At 33.0% G+C, this 17,465-nt stretch overlaps 1 protein-coding gene across 1 annotated transcript in view; it reads left to right on the forward strand.

The window, feature by feature from the left end:
• Nucleotides 1–5,211: 5,211 nt before the first annotated feature.
• LOC126979343 (protein scarlet) overlaps nucleotides 5,212–17,465 on the forward strand; it is an 84,645-nt gene continuing 72,391 nt past the window's right edge. Inside the window, exon 1 of the mRNA XM_050828619.1 lies at nucleotides 5,212–5,391. Coding sequence (XP_050684576.1) covers nucleotides 5,311–5,391 — 81 coding nt within the window. The 5' untranslated portion in view covers nucleotides 5,212–5,310. The remainder of the gene's footprint in view (nucleotides 5,392–17,465) is intronic.

The raw sequence follows: 17,465 nt of genomic DNA on the forward strand, positions 1-17,465 counted from the left end.
AGTAATCAATCTCGATTTATTTTGAATCTTGTAACGCTGGGTAAAAGTGTTAGATTTGGGTATAACAAGTTGTAAATGAAGCCCTGTTACACATACTCTCTGAATGTGGTCCATTAATGCGTAAGCGTAGCATCTTTTTGGGAAGACCAATTCTCCAACCACTTGAGATACGTCAGCTTACTGCAAAACACTAAGAATCATGAAAATAATCAATCCAAGCAGTAAGGTATAGTTAACAGTGGCTTTTACGATAGATCCCATTGGGCGAAGTCAAACATATATATATATATATATATATGGTAAACATATATATAGATATATATATATATATATATATCTGAACCTCGGAAACAGCTCCAACGACTTTAATGAAATTTAGGATACAGGTAGTTTCGGGGGCGGGAAATCGGTATAGCTAGGTTTCAATTTTAAAAATTTGGTTTTATCCGCGTTTTAATGAGAAACTGCAACAATAACATTTGAAAACAAAGGTAAATTTCGCCACTATATATACAAGACTATAACAGCTCAGATGGGACATTGGGTGATCCGGAAAGCAGAAGACCTCAGTTCGAACGCAGATATCCTATTAGTTTTTTTTGTTCAAGTTTTGTACCTTCTTAAAAATCCGAGCAAGGCTCGGTCGTCCAGGTACTAATGCTTTAACCCCGATAGGGATCTGTTACAGGAGACGTCACAACCATTAAATGTCACATACCTGAGGGGCGAAAGTTACTCATTAATTCGGTTCTATTGTCAACCACTCCACAGATAAAACTAAATACCTTAATATCAGCTTAGAAGCCACTTCTGACCTAGTATTGCTTTATATCAAGTTACACAACCGGCAAGAACCCGTCGCTTCTAGACTTTATTATTTACACAATAAAGTTTACTTGAATATATTATTAGTATACATGAAACCCAATGAATAAAATAATTCATGCGTGACTCGTACTAGAGCAACGCGGTTTCCGTACTAAATTACTTTTTAGTTGATACTAAAGAGCAAGGTTATCACTTAATCGTAGGTTATAATGCGATCCAATCCCGTTATGATTAGACGGACAAGAACAATAATTACCTGCAGGTAAGTTCCTCATTATAATGCAGTGCCACTCAGGATTCACCAGAAAAAAATCATTTTGGGTCTTCGAGAAAATGTTCAAAAATTTTCACATTGCATATACAATTAAGTGACAAAAGGGGATATGAAATATCTCAACAGCAAAAGATTATTAAAATCCAAAAACAGTTTCAGAAAGAAGAGGTTAGTTTTGGAACTGTAGGACCAATATATAAATCGTGAAGATTCGGCATGGAACGTATACACAAGCTTGCACAAGCCACACCAAAAATATTTATTATGACTTCTTCATTTCTTAATTTTTTGTGCATTTTGTTCATGGGATCAGATCATGTTCTCACTGGATAGGTAATTTGACAATAATCCGTCTATTGCAATGGCTATCGCGATTATTCAGTTAAGTAGTTATAATTCGAAATTTAAGATGTCATTCATTTCAGGGGCCTAGTTAACGCATGTGGCTGTGGAGCCGTTCATTCAATGAATATTACTTGTGTATGAATCAATTCGTCAATAATGATAATGGTGATTTAAGGCAAATAACTATTTAAATGTTATTTCATGTGCCGATGGCAGGAGCGACGACAGCATGCCGTTGATTCCCTGGAATCGTGAAAGGCCGATGGTGCGGGATAAAACTTGTAACCGAACGTTACTAAAAAAATTGCATCACTCTGTGAACATATATTTCTACACTTGAGAGAAACTAAAACAGAAATCAATGTGCTTTTATGTTTAATGAATACACGATTGCAAAGAAATACACGAGCATCATTTTAAATTTCGATCTTTTAGCTAATTACCGGATTAAAATTCGTTTTAAATGATTAAAATTTATGCTTAGGGCTTAATATAATTCGATTGTGAATTAAAAATATACGAATGCAATTTTTATAGACATTTAATATCATAACCTGTCATGCGTTCAAGTGGAAATGTGCAATGGAAGGTAAATCTAAATAACACCCGTGTTGGATTGCAACTTTACATTAACGTTAGAACTAAGACGACTGCCTCTTTAATATATATTCATACTATAGAAAGTCATTAAAATATATTTTTTTAAAGATTCCAAAATTTAGATGCTCCACATTAAAATTGTTTTATTTATTTAATGCAATGGAAGACTTAAGCAATACGCTCGATGGCCTCAATACAGCTTCCCAAGGAGTAGGTCTCAAAATGATCATGGACAAGACGAAGATCATGTCAAATGTCCATGTTGCACCTACTCCCGTAACAATTGGGAACTATTCTATCGAAATTGTTGACGAGTACGAGTACCTTGGACAAACAATCCAGTATGGCAGGTCCAATTTCGCGAAAGAGGTCACTCATCGAATCCAACTCGGATGGGCAGCGTTCGAAGAGCTCCGTAAAATGTTCTCGTCCTATACACCGAAGTATCTGAAGACGACGGTTTTCAACCAGTGTGTGTTGCTAGTGCATGACTTACGGTACCTACGCAGACGTGGTAGCTAACTATGGGCCTTATGAGGAAGCGCATTGTCGCTCAGAGGGCAATGGAGAGGGCTATGCTTGGAGTTTACCTGCGAGATCGAATGTGAAATGAGGAGATCTGCAAGAGAACCAAAGTCATCGACATAGCCGAATGATTGCGAAATTGAAGTGGTAGTGGGCAGACCACATAAGACGCAGTGTTGGTAGGCCCCCCCCACAAGATGGACCGACGATCTGGTCAAGATCGCCGGAATACGCTTGACGAGGGTAGCGCAGGACCGGTCGTCGTGGAGATCTTTGGGGGAGGCCTTTGTCCAGCAGTGGACGTCTTCTGGCTGATGATGTATGTATGATGATATTTATTTATAAAAAGAAAATCTACAGCTAATGATACATTATTTCTCTTTAAAACAGCGTAGAAAATACATATATCAAATTTAAAATACTATGTAATTTGATTGATTTCCAGAATGTGTTTTAAGTAATATTAAATTTAATTGCCCAAAACCTCACACCCGTTTTATTAAAACATACTTTATTCCTGTTCGTAGAACTGAACTGAATTACACTAGCAATTGTTTTTTTGCTGCTCACAATAATTGTTTTAGATATTTCGACATTTTAAATAACAGTTGTTACTACTTCAAAATTGAAGTGTGTCTTAAAGATCATTAAAATATGTTAAATCTATGATTTTGATTGCTTTAATTTATTTGTATTTTCATTTAGTTTTCCGCCTTTAGATTAGTCTTTGATTTACCTCGATCTTTTACATTTATATATAAAACTAGCTGACCCGTCAAACGTTGTTTTGCCATATAAAGTATAATTCACGCGATAGTTTTATACGTAATAAAATATTGCCTATATTATAGCCTGTACATCATTTTGTTCTATTGTCAATAGTTTTTGCAGCGCACGCAAAAATAGGTTTTCGATTTTACACCTTGTGTTACAAAATAGCAATTTTATTACGGATCCCTCATTTTGAAAAAAATCAATTATTTTTGAAAAGCCTTCCACGATAAATGGACTACCCAACACTGAAAGAATCATTCAAATCAGACCAGTAGTACCAGAGATTAGCGCGTTCAAACAAACAAACAAACACTGCAGCTTTATAATATTATTAGTATAGATTCATAAATTTCAATTCAATGAAATGTATAATTATTTACTTTTGACGTTTTGACAGTTAACTTTATTCGTTGTAAGAAGGCTGTGGCATAGTTTGCCGAAAATTAAGCTGTTGTAAATTATCAAGGCCATAACCAGGCATCGATGAAATTCCATAAATTCATGTCGCCTTTGATTTACTTGAGATTCATCAACAGTAAGGTCACAACCTAAGATATAATAATATTAGTGGAAATAGACCTTGAACCTTATCTTGAGATCACCGATCTTATATTGTCAATCTTGCAAGAATTAAAGTAATTTTTATAATTTTTTTACTGAAGCAATCAATGAATGGGTATTTGTTTTAGTTGAAGGTAGGTGATCACCTCACCGATTACATCATTTCACACACCCCGTAGATCGAAAGTTTATTTTTAACAAAGCTGTGGAATGAACTTTCTTGTGCGGTGTTTCCGAGACGATACGACATGCGTACTTTCAAAAAAAGCGCGTACACCTTCCATAAAGGCCGGCAACGCTCTGTGATTCCTCTGGTGTTGCAAGAGTTTTTTGTGAGCGGTGGTGATCACTTAACACCAGGTGAATATTATCCTTTTCCATAAATAAAATAAAAATATACTAAAATTTCTACTTTAAAACATAGGTATCTAACATCGCACTGCCTAACCCTAACATTTGTAAAGTTTAGATGTAATAATAAAACATTTCTACCTCCTAAAATATACAAGAATAACAAGAATAAAAAAATATATAATGTTACAAGGGGGATTTGAACCCAGTGCCAGTTAGAAGATACCTACAATATTTTTGATGACAATATTACAAACACACGCCTAAATTCAATGATTTTACAGTCATTAATTAAAGATACAAGGTAAATTTGCAAAATGGTTAGCATGAACATTTATAAAAGCGGATAATAAGTTCACTATCTCAAATTAATCGAATATTCTTATTTTTCCTTTCTGCCAATATCTATTTTAACATAGATCACATTTTAATCACGGATTTTAAAAACCCCCCCTAGCTAATCATAAAAGTATTTTAACTAAGTAAATGCATCTATAAATATAAATCATTTTTACCGATAGCATTTGTAATTAATTAGTAATGTCAATGTTGTCTTTAAAATATAAAGACAGAAGAGTTAAATGAAACTTTAAAGATTAAAAGCCAATGATTGTATCGCTAAATATATGTTCGCTTTACAACAGTCTACTGTTTGATTGATTGGCCAATGTATCAATGACATTACAAACTATTACTGTCTTATTAATAAACGCGATGTTTAGTCACTCCAAGTACAAAAATACGTCTCCCTGTCATGAAGGTAATTATGTTGCGACAAAGGTAAGATAAAGACAAAAAGTTTTAAATTTGGAAAATTTTACTTCGCGTATACTTTATAGTTATAGTTTATTACTCTGTGCTCGTCTACGATTGACTCTGTCCCTCTCAAATGTCTGCGTAGTGCGTTTTAGTAGTGGAGCACGTCTACGGGCATGGGCATTGGGCATTCCTCGGTTAACTCCACGGTCGCGAGCTCGTAAGGCGCGGTATACTCACGTTACCATGTGCTGTAACATTTCCGAAGTGCGCGTTTATTGAGATATTAATTCAAGATGAGTAAAACAGTTAACGAGAGCTCGGGACAATCTGCGAGCAATTCTGACACATCCAGGGCGGATTACACGGAGTCTCAGGTGAGTGATAACTAATAAACACGTTTTGAACGAATTGTCTCATTAATATTTCGGTTGTTTTATGAAATATAAAACTAAAGTAAGGAGATGTTTGAATTCTTAATGAATAATGGAAAATAGTTGACAATATGATTAGATTTTAATTTAGATTTCTAATGCAAAATAAAAAATTTAAAATTCTATTCAATTGAGCTTAATATTTAATAAGTTTTTAGTCTAAATCGAATATTATATTTCTAAATATTGTGTAATACTTACAATTTTATATAATATATTATGGATCTATTCTTACTTAATAATAAATTACCAATAAATAACCAATGTTAATTAAAATGTATTTATCTACTTTATTAAAGATAAATTATATAACAATATAAATGTGGATTAGAACACTAATGTTGCAAAGTGATTTATTTTTTTACGCCTTTAGGTCAGTGACACTATTTACATATAGACAAATAAAGTCATATAAAAATAAAGCTGAAATATGGAACATGCCACAAATTGCACCATAATAAGCTTTGACTGTACATTGCCGCATTTGTTCCAGCTCTTTAAAATATTCTTTGTCAATAAGCAGCAATGTAAAACACTTATTCAATGCGGGTGTGTTTCGGACAGTGACAGCTGATACACGTGTTAGGGAAGCCCACTCTTTCCACCGGGTATAACATGCTGACAAATTATGAAAACAAAATTAAGTAATCTAATCTAAAATCTATTAACTATTACTATTAAATTAATTAAACCTTATAAACATAGCTTTTTTACTAATAACTTACAAACAATATTCACGAAGCAACTTCAACACTATCGTATGAACTAAAGCAATTTATAATATTTATGTTAATTTTTTTAACGGGGAAATCAGAAAGTGTCAATATTTCGTTATTTTTTTAAACAGTAACAGCTGTACTGTTACTTTTAAATTTACCATTTAAAAACCAAAATTAAATTATTTTGTTATTATTATTTCTTAAGCACATATACTCTTAATTTTTTATTATTTTAATAAGTTTTTGGTCAAGAGATTTTATTACATTCATTTTGTAAAATACTAGTATACGTTCCCTAGATATCTTTGTTTAAATATTTATGGTTTTATTCGCTGTATTGTACCTTTAATTTAGAAGAATGAGCGATATATTTTTTACAGGCAAATTTAGTTCTTGTGGCTTTAGATTTTACTATTGTATTTCGATTTCGGTTATTCAGAAAAGAGAAATCTAAAGGTTTTATTTTATGTATGTACCTGTAGTATGCATTGTATTATATTATAAAGTTTTCTTACTGATAATAGGTTCGCATATTGTTATAATTGTATTTTCTTTTTGTATTGCACAAACGACTTTAATTTACTATATAATTATTGCCTTCTGTACTCGTTCAACGCTCAATAATTGAAATTGAATATGCCACAGCTCGTTAATTTTTTTACCCAATGTGCCACAGATTTATATACAATATAGAAGGATTGACTTTATCAAAGTGATATAAATATACTTAAAAAGTTATATATCACAAATATTTCGTAGACGTCTGAAGACCCAGATTGGCTTTCTAGCTCTGTTTGAAACTAGATTTAACTGAGGATATTATAGAGGATAAAATAGGTTTTTGTCAAACATTGTCATCAGGTATCTAGTGGTGTTTACTCTTTTAAGATAAGGATAGAAACAGTTTTCTATATCAGTCATTTTACATGTTTGAGCAGTTATTGTAAGATTTTTCTTCGGTTGAGTAGAATATTTTATAGAAAATATAATATTATTTATTTTAATAGATTTACGGTAAGCAAATTAATTGTAAGCCAGTTCTGTACTTCATCATCATCATCAACCGGAAGATCCACTGCTGGACAAAGGCCTCCCTTAAGATCTCCACGACGATTAGTCCTCGGCTCATCTTGTTGGGGGGCCTACCAACACTGCATTATACAGAACCTACTTATTAGTACAGAACAGCTGCTATAGCAGTCCGTTCTCCGGAAAACATCTCAGCCCAATTTACTCCATGAAATAGCAAAACAGTATCGTCGGTATAGGAGTAGACTTGACCTTTTTTAGATTTAAGTTTGTAAGGTCGTTTAAATACACTAAGAATAGCGTGGGTCCAAGAATGAGTCCATGAGGAATGCCGTATGATGTTGCGTATTAAACGGAACTATAAATATCATGTTAATTTTAACCACTTACGTAGATATTCTATCAGTAATTTAAGCTTTATGTAATTAAAGCAATATTAAAGCATTTTATTTGTTGGCTTAGTTTTTTCATAAAGAGACTTAAAAACTATACACAATTAAATATATACAACTGAAACGACGGAACAAATCAAAAGTAATAATATAATATAAAGTTCAATATAAATGATTGTTGAAAGTGGCTTGCAAGTACCTATCAATTAATGTAATTATTGTAGTCATTTACTTTGATTTTTAACTCGCCGAAATTATTCATAATTTATTTTCATGTTTTTATTATATATGTAATAAATGAAATATAAAAGAGTTCAAGGCTTCGACGATCGAATCAACATGATATTAGGGGTCTTAAACTCAAACATTATTTTTCGGGGTAAAATAAATTTATTTGAGCATAGTATAATCTATATACAGGGTGTTCCACGGCTATGTCACTGGAGGGGAAGTGTCTTAAATATTGTAGATCTAACCTTTTACTCAATGAAGACTTTATTAATGTGATAATAATTAAAAATCAATTTAAACTTCGTTCATAGATTTAGATATTAAAATAATAGCCTGTTGGAACCGGGAATCAAACACGGTAATGTTACTTGTATGTCCTTACGACAATGTCAGCTTTTCATTTTTCTGAACAAAATTTTACGGGAAGGACGGTCCTGTAGGGTTAAGACGGTTATTCGAGCCGTGTGAGGTCGACTTGCATTACCATGGAACAGTAATGGTAAAGATCGGCGTAAAAGGGGCTGCTGACTTTCACCGACGTTTTTTGAAGTTCAGTTAAATTGACTGTTATTGCTTAACTGGATTTAAGGAATTGTCGGGGACCCAGTGCTCTGTGTTCCTTAGAGACTTCGATTCATTGTATGTCTTCTATCGCATGTATCACGGGGTGTGTTCCGAAGAACTGTTTCACTTGATTCCTGCCGCCCAATCCCACCTTCTCATAACACGCCACAAATTAGGATATCATCCCCACCATCTGGATGTATGGTGGTTCTCCACAGTGCGGTTTTCAAGGAACATTCTTCCACATTCGGTTGTACAATATTTGTGTGGTACATGGACCTTCAAAAAAAGCGCGTAAACCTTCCTTAAAGGCCGGCAACGCTCCTGTGATTCCTCTGGTGTTGCAAGAGAATATGGGCGGCGGCGGTGACCTGTACTCTTGTTTGTCCTTCCTTACCATAAAAAAAGGAAGCTGCCTGTAGTGAATTATACCATAATGTGTTCACCAAACAGAAACCGTCACCATTCTATGAGTAAGAATTGTATTGAATCCACTTTTAATTACACGTCACAGTTCGCCCCAAAGACTGTTTATTTCTGTGCCAGTTCAACATGGTAAGGCAAGTTTTATCGAGTGCTTCACTCTGCAGACCATGGGGCACCCATTTCTACTGCATTCGTTCCACGCTAGAGCTCGTATCCCAAAAATACTTTAATTGAAAATTATATTTTCAATGTTTTAAACTAATTACTACTTTTAAAGTCGAATGAAAAATAATTGAAAGTTAAACAATCCAACTTTGTTCATTTTTTATCTAGAATGTTCGTGAAAAAACCTTCATTTGAAATGGAATGTCGCGACAATAAGGTTTTATTTTAATCCAAAGTACGCCAAAACGGCAATTTTATACTTAAGCCTTTTATATAATTAGGTTTTATGTAGGCGTTACCTTTGTATAACAGATATGCATTATTTTAGTGTGACATTTTATCTATTGCTGTTTGTAGCTTTGCAACAATTACTTTATTTAATAATACTGGACATATTTATAAATAATATCGCATGAACGAGTTGTTCAATTCGAGCTGAAAAATTTCAAAGGGCACGCCCTTTATATTTATTTACAAGGCCAAAACATTCGATTCCTGTCACTTCTCAAGTGTTTTCATGTCACTTTTCTGCAAAACTATGACCAAAACATCAATAAAACCAATAGAAAATATCCATAAAATGCATTCCTGTAAAACCTGTGTTATAAATCAAAAGAACAACAAATTATAACTTTAACTTCAAACTTTTATTTTTTCTACAAAAGTAAAATAGCTCGTGGAATCATAATTTTTGAGGATTTTTAGTTTGTTACGCAAAAGAAGCTTAAGTTTTGTGTCACACTTTCTTTTCGAGGTTTATCACAATAATGGAAAGGGTGAATTGCTTTAAACGAAGTGGAACCCACTTTCGTGGGTTCAGAGGGTTTCGAGGGTTTAGGTCATTTATAAGAAACTTCAAACTAGGCAGTGGTATGTAGATAAACCAACACGTCCTCTGCTCAAGACGTTAGAACGAAATAGGCTGTTATTTTTTTTTAATAAAAATAAGGGACAAGACGAGCAGGACGTTCAGCTGATGGTAATTGATACGCCCTACCCATTACATGTTTATGGTGATAAGGTCAGAAATGCTATAAGAAAAAAAAATTGCCAGTTGTAGAGACTGCCGATAGAAATGAAAGCTTGGATTTTTTAGTATTCAAATTTTAAATTTCATAATGTTTGAATGAAAACTATTAACATGAATGTGGTTTTCACATCTATCGACATTAAAATTATAAAATTTTTAATTTCAAAATCCACGTTGAATATTTTATTGAACAACTAGAAATCTGTTTTACCACGGTGGTAAGAAAACGACCAAGCCACTGTGAAATACTAATTGCGTGATGCATTGCAGAGGTTAAATATTAGAAAATAAATAAGTAATACAACATTTTCAAATGCCGAAATAAATACGAAGATTTAAAACAATTGCGTAATACGGCAGCTGTATAGCTACAGATATACTGCTGAAAGCATTTCGGTGACACGAACTCTCTAGATTTCACCTAAATGTCTAACTATATATTATATTTATTTTTATATTTTTAATTATTTATCATGAGCTGTCGGTGATGATGAAAATCTTATGGGTTCCATAAGATTTTCTCCTACCAATAAGTGTCCAACGCGGCTACAGAAGTTTTCACTTCAAAAATACCGCGAGAATTGAAAATTGCCACTAGAACTCTTTCGTGTATCATCAAAGAAGCTTGGTTCTCATCGTCGATGCACAGGACATTATATAAATCCCTACAGCTTCAGTATTTCAGACATAGAATAACAATTCCACACTTCTTATCATTAGTATAATACTCGTACAAAAAAAGGAATTAAATTTTCACGGTTCTGGTTTAGTGGAAAATTGGAATGTTTTATACTAATATGGTTTTTATTAAGTAACGAGTATCTTGTAAGCGAAGCCAAAAAAAAAATTAGTATTTTTTGTTTTTTGACTGACTTGAATGCGGCTTCATGCTTCCCATAATATTTACTGATTATTTAATTGTAATTGGATTGCAAAGAAAAAAGTAAAATTAATTGAAATATTACGTGGAAGTCACGGACGCTCTCTCGTATAATTATAATCCATAAATTGTACAATGTAAATGTATCTGTCTGTCATTCACTCATGGCCCAAATATCCAGACAACTATGAGGAAATTTACCAAGGTATTTTAATTGCTGAGATAAGGAATTACGAGTAAGTTATGGCGTGTAGTATTTGATCACATACTTGGAAGAATAAGGCGAATATTAGTAGCATTAGAAAAAATATGTATGTCCGGGCAATATAATACCTATTTCTACCGCAACGCAGTGGTGTATTTGTAATGTTGTGTTCCTGTGAAGTAAGTAAAAACGTATAAGTAGAACATCTTTGCGATAAACAGGTGACACAAGTGAGCGGAGCAGAGATCCGGCAACAATAACTACGTGAGTCTGGAATATTACATTAATTAAAAAAGCTAGAAAATTATAATAAAAACGTATGAATAAGAAAAGGTACTCTAGTTAATAGATTCGATGTTAGCGAAGCTACGAACAAAAAATATCGATAGAAGATATTTTGTTCGTAGATACTACGTGAGTCAACACTAGTAAGGAAGATATTCTACTTACTCGGGGCCGTGCGCTTCAAGTTATTTTGATCCGGTATAAAGGGTTTGCGTATAAAGGGATCACATTAGGCTACGCCTTACCTGGTTCCGTAAGAAATCAGTTACATTCCGTCATAACATGGGGGTAATCACTTACTCCCGTAAAAAACATCTCAAAATATTGAAGAGTTTCGGGGCAGTGCGATGTAAACGAATTCTCCGCGAAACGGATATTGTACTGCTTCTGGGCTAAACTAAAAGGCCGAAAATTTCGTCAAAATCGGTTCTGCCGTTTTCGAGTCCAAATGGTTAACACAAAAATCAATGTTTGTATGTAACTTGTTCCCGCGATTATGTATGCGCGAAATTCCATATGAGGTCAAGAGAGAAATGTTAGATAAAATTATTATTTTAATTTATTATTTTTTAAAACTTTCAGTAATTTTCCTATTCCAGATATTTTATAATTATTATTAATTTAGCTATGGCGATCTTACGTACAAAATGTTTATCCGATCGTTTCCAAACTTCACAAGATCACAGGCTTGGCTACAAACTATAGTACTATGTGTAATGTATATGTAATATACGTAATATTATAGATATTGGCTTAAGGTTGCGCTAGTCGTTCATTCAAATGTAGTATGGCGATTGATCGATCACCCTGATTGACGGTGTACGTTGAAAATGAAACTAATATTTACTTGTCTCATTATTATTATATTATATGTCATATTATGAGTAATATTTAGTTGTCATCATATATATTATTATCTAGCCTTTTATTATGGAAACAAAATATTTAAAAAAATAATGTGTTGAAATTTATGGGCGTGAAAACTTCCATATTTCAACAGTAATTTAAACGTATCTTTTGGTGTAAACAACTTAAGGAGTTCAATTATATTTAGAACAATACTTTTCTCAAAATATCCATATGCCCAATGGCCAGTTTATAAAATATTACCCGCTCATTTTCATTATAAATATTTTGTTATAACGGAGTGTGTGTGCCTGAGTGCACAGCTTCTTACTGCTCTTCACAGCGTGAAGTGTAACCTTAAGAACAGATCTCGTCAATGAATAAAAAATTCTACATGTTTCAAGATGACGAGCGGCAATGCATTATAATTGGCGGCGCGTATCTCTCACCATCAAGTTAACGACATGCTCATTTCGTCACATTTTTGTAAATGGTTGAAAAATATGTCGATGATTGCTGGCGGACGCCTAAGGTTTTAAATTTTTTTTTGTTATAAATTACTTTGTTATTTTAGTTTACCAAATTATATAGAAGATAATAACGTATGGTTCTTGACTGGTTCTGCGCAGGATACCTAAGATTGTATACTATTATGTTAAGTAGGCTACGCAATTTTATTATTTAAAAGATGTGCTGGGAGTTTCTTATCAGTTATTTTACCTTCAACAAAATTTATATCTTAAAATGACCATTCGGTGTACCAACATGATATAATTAAGTCCATCATTCACGTAATCGCATACTCATACTACATAACAATATAAAATTTTCTAATTTTATTAATTATTTATTTATTAGGAAAACTTACAGATATATATAGCTATGTTGACATCTTTTTGTATAACAAAAAGCCATTTACTAGTTTTCACATATATGATTATAATTAGTTTAAAAATCACTAGAGAGTTATGAGATTTTCTTTTATTTTATATTGTACTAGCTGACCCAGAAAAAGTCGAATTGCCATATAACATATTAAAAAAAATCAATTATTAAAATTTTGATGCAACCGATTCTCATACCTACCTAATATATCGTACTACAATTATTGTATTCGATTCCCATCTTGCAACCCTATATGGTGGATGTAACAGAATAATATAAAAATCGCGATACAAAAGTAGGTGTTGATAGACGGGTGAAAATTTCAATTTGTATGTATTTTTTAATGCTGAATCATAATAAAATGAAAATAAAAAAATTGTCAAAAATAAAAATAAAATGTTAAGGGTGAACAACCCTTATCAGTTAGGGGTATGAAAAATAGATAGCAGCCGATTCTCAGACCTACTGAATATGCATATAAAATTTGGTAAAAATCAGTAAAGCCGTTTCGGAGGAGTAAGGTAACTTACATTGTGACACGAGAATTTTATATATAAGATTACATTACATTAAAATCATATATGGTTGATATCATTATAACTAAACTAAATATATTAAATACCTTGTAACGAAGATTTAGGATTTATTTTATTATCAGCCAATGTAAACATAAATAATAGATATTGAAATATTTACTTAAATATTTATTTTAACCCCTGAAGCAAAAATACGGCTCGTGTTATATATATATATATATTTTGTATAATAAGGGACGAGACGAGCAGGACGTTCAGCTGATTGTAATTGATACGCCCCGCCCATTACAATGCAGTGCCGCTCAGGATTCTTGAAAAACCTAGAAAATTCAGAGCGGCACTACAACTGCGCTCGTCACCTTGAGACTTAAGATGTTAAGTCTCATTTGCCCAGTATATTCACTAGCTAAGGCGCCTTTCCGACCGAAACACAGTAATGCTTACACATTACTGCTTCACGGCAGAAATAGGCTCCGTTGTTGTAACCATAATCTAGCCGGCATCCTGTGCAAAGGAGCCTTCCACAGTTATATGTTTGACGTGTGTAAAAACTCCAAGGATTCTATTGAAAATATTATCATCAATCTGTTCTACTGATGAAGCAGAAATACCTCAAACCATGTGCCTATTTTTGTCCAGTTTGAGCTTATTACGAGTTACTGTTACGAGAGTTATAAGCAGTTTATTTGACCCTTTATAAATGTGATTCCTTTGGTGTTAGAAGAGAGTGAGCCGTACACTCGTTTCTGAAATAAAAGTGAGTGTGCCAAATTTTATCGAAATACCTCATTCATACTAACTTTAACATTTATAATATTTATTACATTAGTAAGTCTTGGATCCCATAGTAGGCCCACCAACTGTTAAAGTTATTTATATGAATAACAACAAACTTGTCAGATCAGGTTTTGGGGGTACACATTTTTATCATAAGCCAGCCTACGCTAATCTTTTGATAAAATAATTTAATTCAATGCAAATTTATTCTTTCTATTTGCCATGCTTGAGAAATATGATTTAAATATTTACATATACACGACTGCGATGATAAAGTGTTTATCAGTAGCCGGGTACTGACTGAGTGAACAGCCTCGCGAGGAAGCCTCAGACGTTTGCCGCGGGAGGCTGCCTAAGTCTATACATTTTTTGCTTGAGACTACCGAGCCACTTTGAGACTGAGCCAGCATCGAGCGCTAAGTTAAACGTGAAAACGAACAGAGACTGCATGCGCCTAACACGGCTTATATTATAGCCAGTTTTGCACGAGACCGTACGTTCGGAAAGCGCGCACTCAAGACGGTTTTCTTTTACCTCGCGTGTTCGATGAACGACGGAACCTTTTTCTGGTTCATACCTTTGGACTATTAAGTAACTATATTCTGAACGCAGAACTTAAAATTCCAAAATCTTCTCATTTCGATTTATTGTTTAATATTATCTACATACAAACAATTTCATACATATAATCGCTGCACTGCCATCTTTTACTGTGTTATTAATTTTCTTTAGTACCTTTACCGTATAAAAGAACTGTATTACGATATTTGTTTTTAATTGTCTTCTTGTGTCAAAGTTATAATCTTCAGTCGGAGCGGTCACATATTGTTAAAACTATGAAGACTGTCAGTCGATGATGTTAATGCTAGTATTCACTGAGACTGTTGAAAAAGAAACGGGAATAATGAAGAGCCCGCTATAGAGCCCGCCTAAAGTAATCGCTCGACACTTACTGGTGCAAAAATATCACCTTTAATGATGATAAGCTTAGCTCTGAATATACAAATATTCAAAAAAGACTTCTTAAAAGAAGATTTTAAATAAAAATTCTAAAAAGAAGACGAATAAATATACGAATAATAATAAATAAATGCTCACAAATAAAGAGCACTACTAATTAAAATACGAAGTGTAGGTATACTCGTAGCTCTAAACAAAGATTCGCAAGTGTTTGGAAATAAGTAAGGTATGCATTGTCTTATCTAGTAGTCTACCATTTAACTTCAGCATTTTAGTCTAGTGTCTTATTCAAAGTGGTGCCACAAAAATACTCATTCGAAAGTGAGTGGTTACACTGCATTTACGTTTCGACATGGTTAGAAAAAGAAATCGAAATAAATCGTACACAAACTCAAAACAATTGTAAATTTTGTAATTGCATCAACTTACACATTCTGTAAATAAATAAAAGTTTAATAATTATTTATTAAAATGTATGGACAAAGTGGAATTTGAACCCCAGGGATACTTCCCAGCGCTTTACCACCACTTAGCCAACCGTCCGATTGACGCATAATACCTACATAGATCCTAGATATGTTCGTTCAACTGAGTTGTACCATGAAGCACGTTTTTCTTAATCTGGAGAGATAATATTTTTATTACCACATTTAGCAGCATCTCTATGATAGGATCGACCAGCCACCGAGAGCAGCGTCCATTCACAAGTACAGAGTAGTTTCGCTTTCCTCCATATTTTAAGTAAGGGAACTGCTCCACAATTCTGCCACAAACAATGCCAAAAATCGCCTCACTTTTGTTTCTAACAGAAGTTTTCGATATTAAAGGATCCATATATTTTATTTCGGTTTTCGAAGATTTTACCGAAAATATCAAGAAAGTCATAAATGTCCATACTTATATTTTATCAATACTCACATATTCGACTCACTTATTAAATGTTTAAAAAGAGGATTGTTGTCAAGTTTAAAATAAATTTGAACGTTAAATATTAATTATTAATTCTGACATTTCAATAATTCAAGATTCTATATTTTAAATGCTTACTTATTGTTCCAATCACTCTGATTGACACTGTCGGGTTTGTAATTATAGTCAGGTAATTTAAACAACTTTTTAGCATCCTATATTAATGAGAGCAACTCTTGATCGTGTTAAAGATACGGCGGTTCTTCAATAACGTGACTAACAAAAACTTGAGTTAGACCTGTTCGGTCGGTATCTCTTAAGTAGCCTATTAATTCAATTACTTTATACCATATTTGTTTTATGAATGGAAACATTTTCACTTAAAATTGTTCTACGAAATGTTCTTTTTTGATGAGCCGAAGGTTGGTGCGAAGTTTTCGTATAATTGTGACGACTAACAAGTGTCCCGACACCTGATTATGAGTTATGTAAATTGCGCTGCCTGTCCTTTTTGTAACATCAAAGATTTAGTCCGATAACTACATAAACACAGCTCAGTATAATGTTTTATAATGTACAAGAATATATCTATTTATATTTCGCTAAAATTAATATTTATGTGTGAATGTTTTTGAATTTGTATATTTAATATAAATCATGTTTGAAGAAACTATGATAAACGGTGATAGAAATATTCAAACAGAAATAAAATTAAAAAATACACGAATAGAAATAGAAATTATCCACACGTTCAAGTTGGATCAAACTGCACAAAGTGTGCAAAATTTGATCAAAATCAGTTCAGTACTTAGTTAAGGATTTCATCGCGGATAAAAAATGTGACACGAAATTTTCATGTATAAAGAATAACCCCCTTATTCATAATAGTCTGCTAACTTACAGCATTGCTAATTCTCACTCTGTCTTCTTTTATTGACCTAAGTCAGAATGAAAAAAAAACACTCCTAAGCGGCTGTTTAAAGTAAGCGGACCATTAAGAACAAGGGGGTAAGTCTCATTAGTCCAGTAATTTCACTAGCTACGGTGAACTTCAACAGAAACACAATAATGGTTGACACATAGTCTAATGAAGTAGGTATAAGCTAAGTTAAATAAAAATAAAATCCCTTTTCTTATTAGTCTTAGATTAACTGTAGTTCCATTGTGATGACCTATAT

Source organism: Leptidea sinapis, chromosome 1 (assembly GCF_905404315.1).
Source record: "Leptidea sinapis chromosome 1, ilLepSina1.1, whole genome shotgun sequence".
Taxonomy (NCBI): Eukaryota; Metazoa; Arthropoda; class Insecta; order Lepidoptera; family Pieridae; genus Leptidea; species Leptidea sinapis.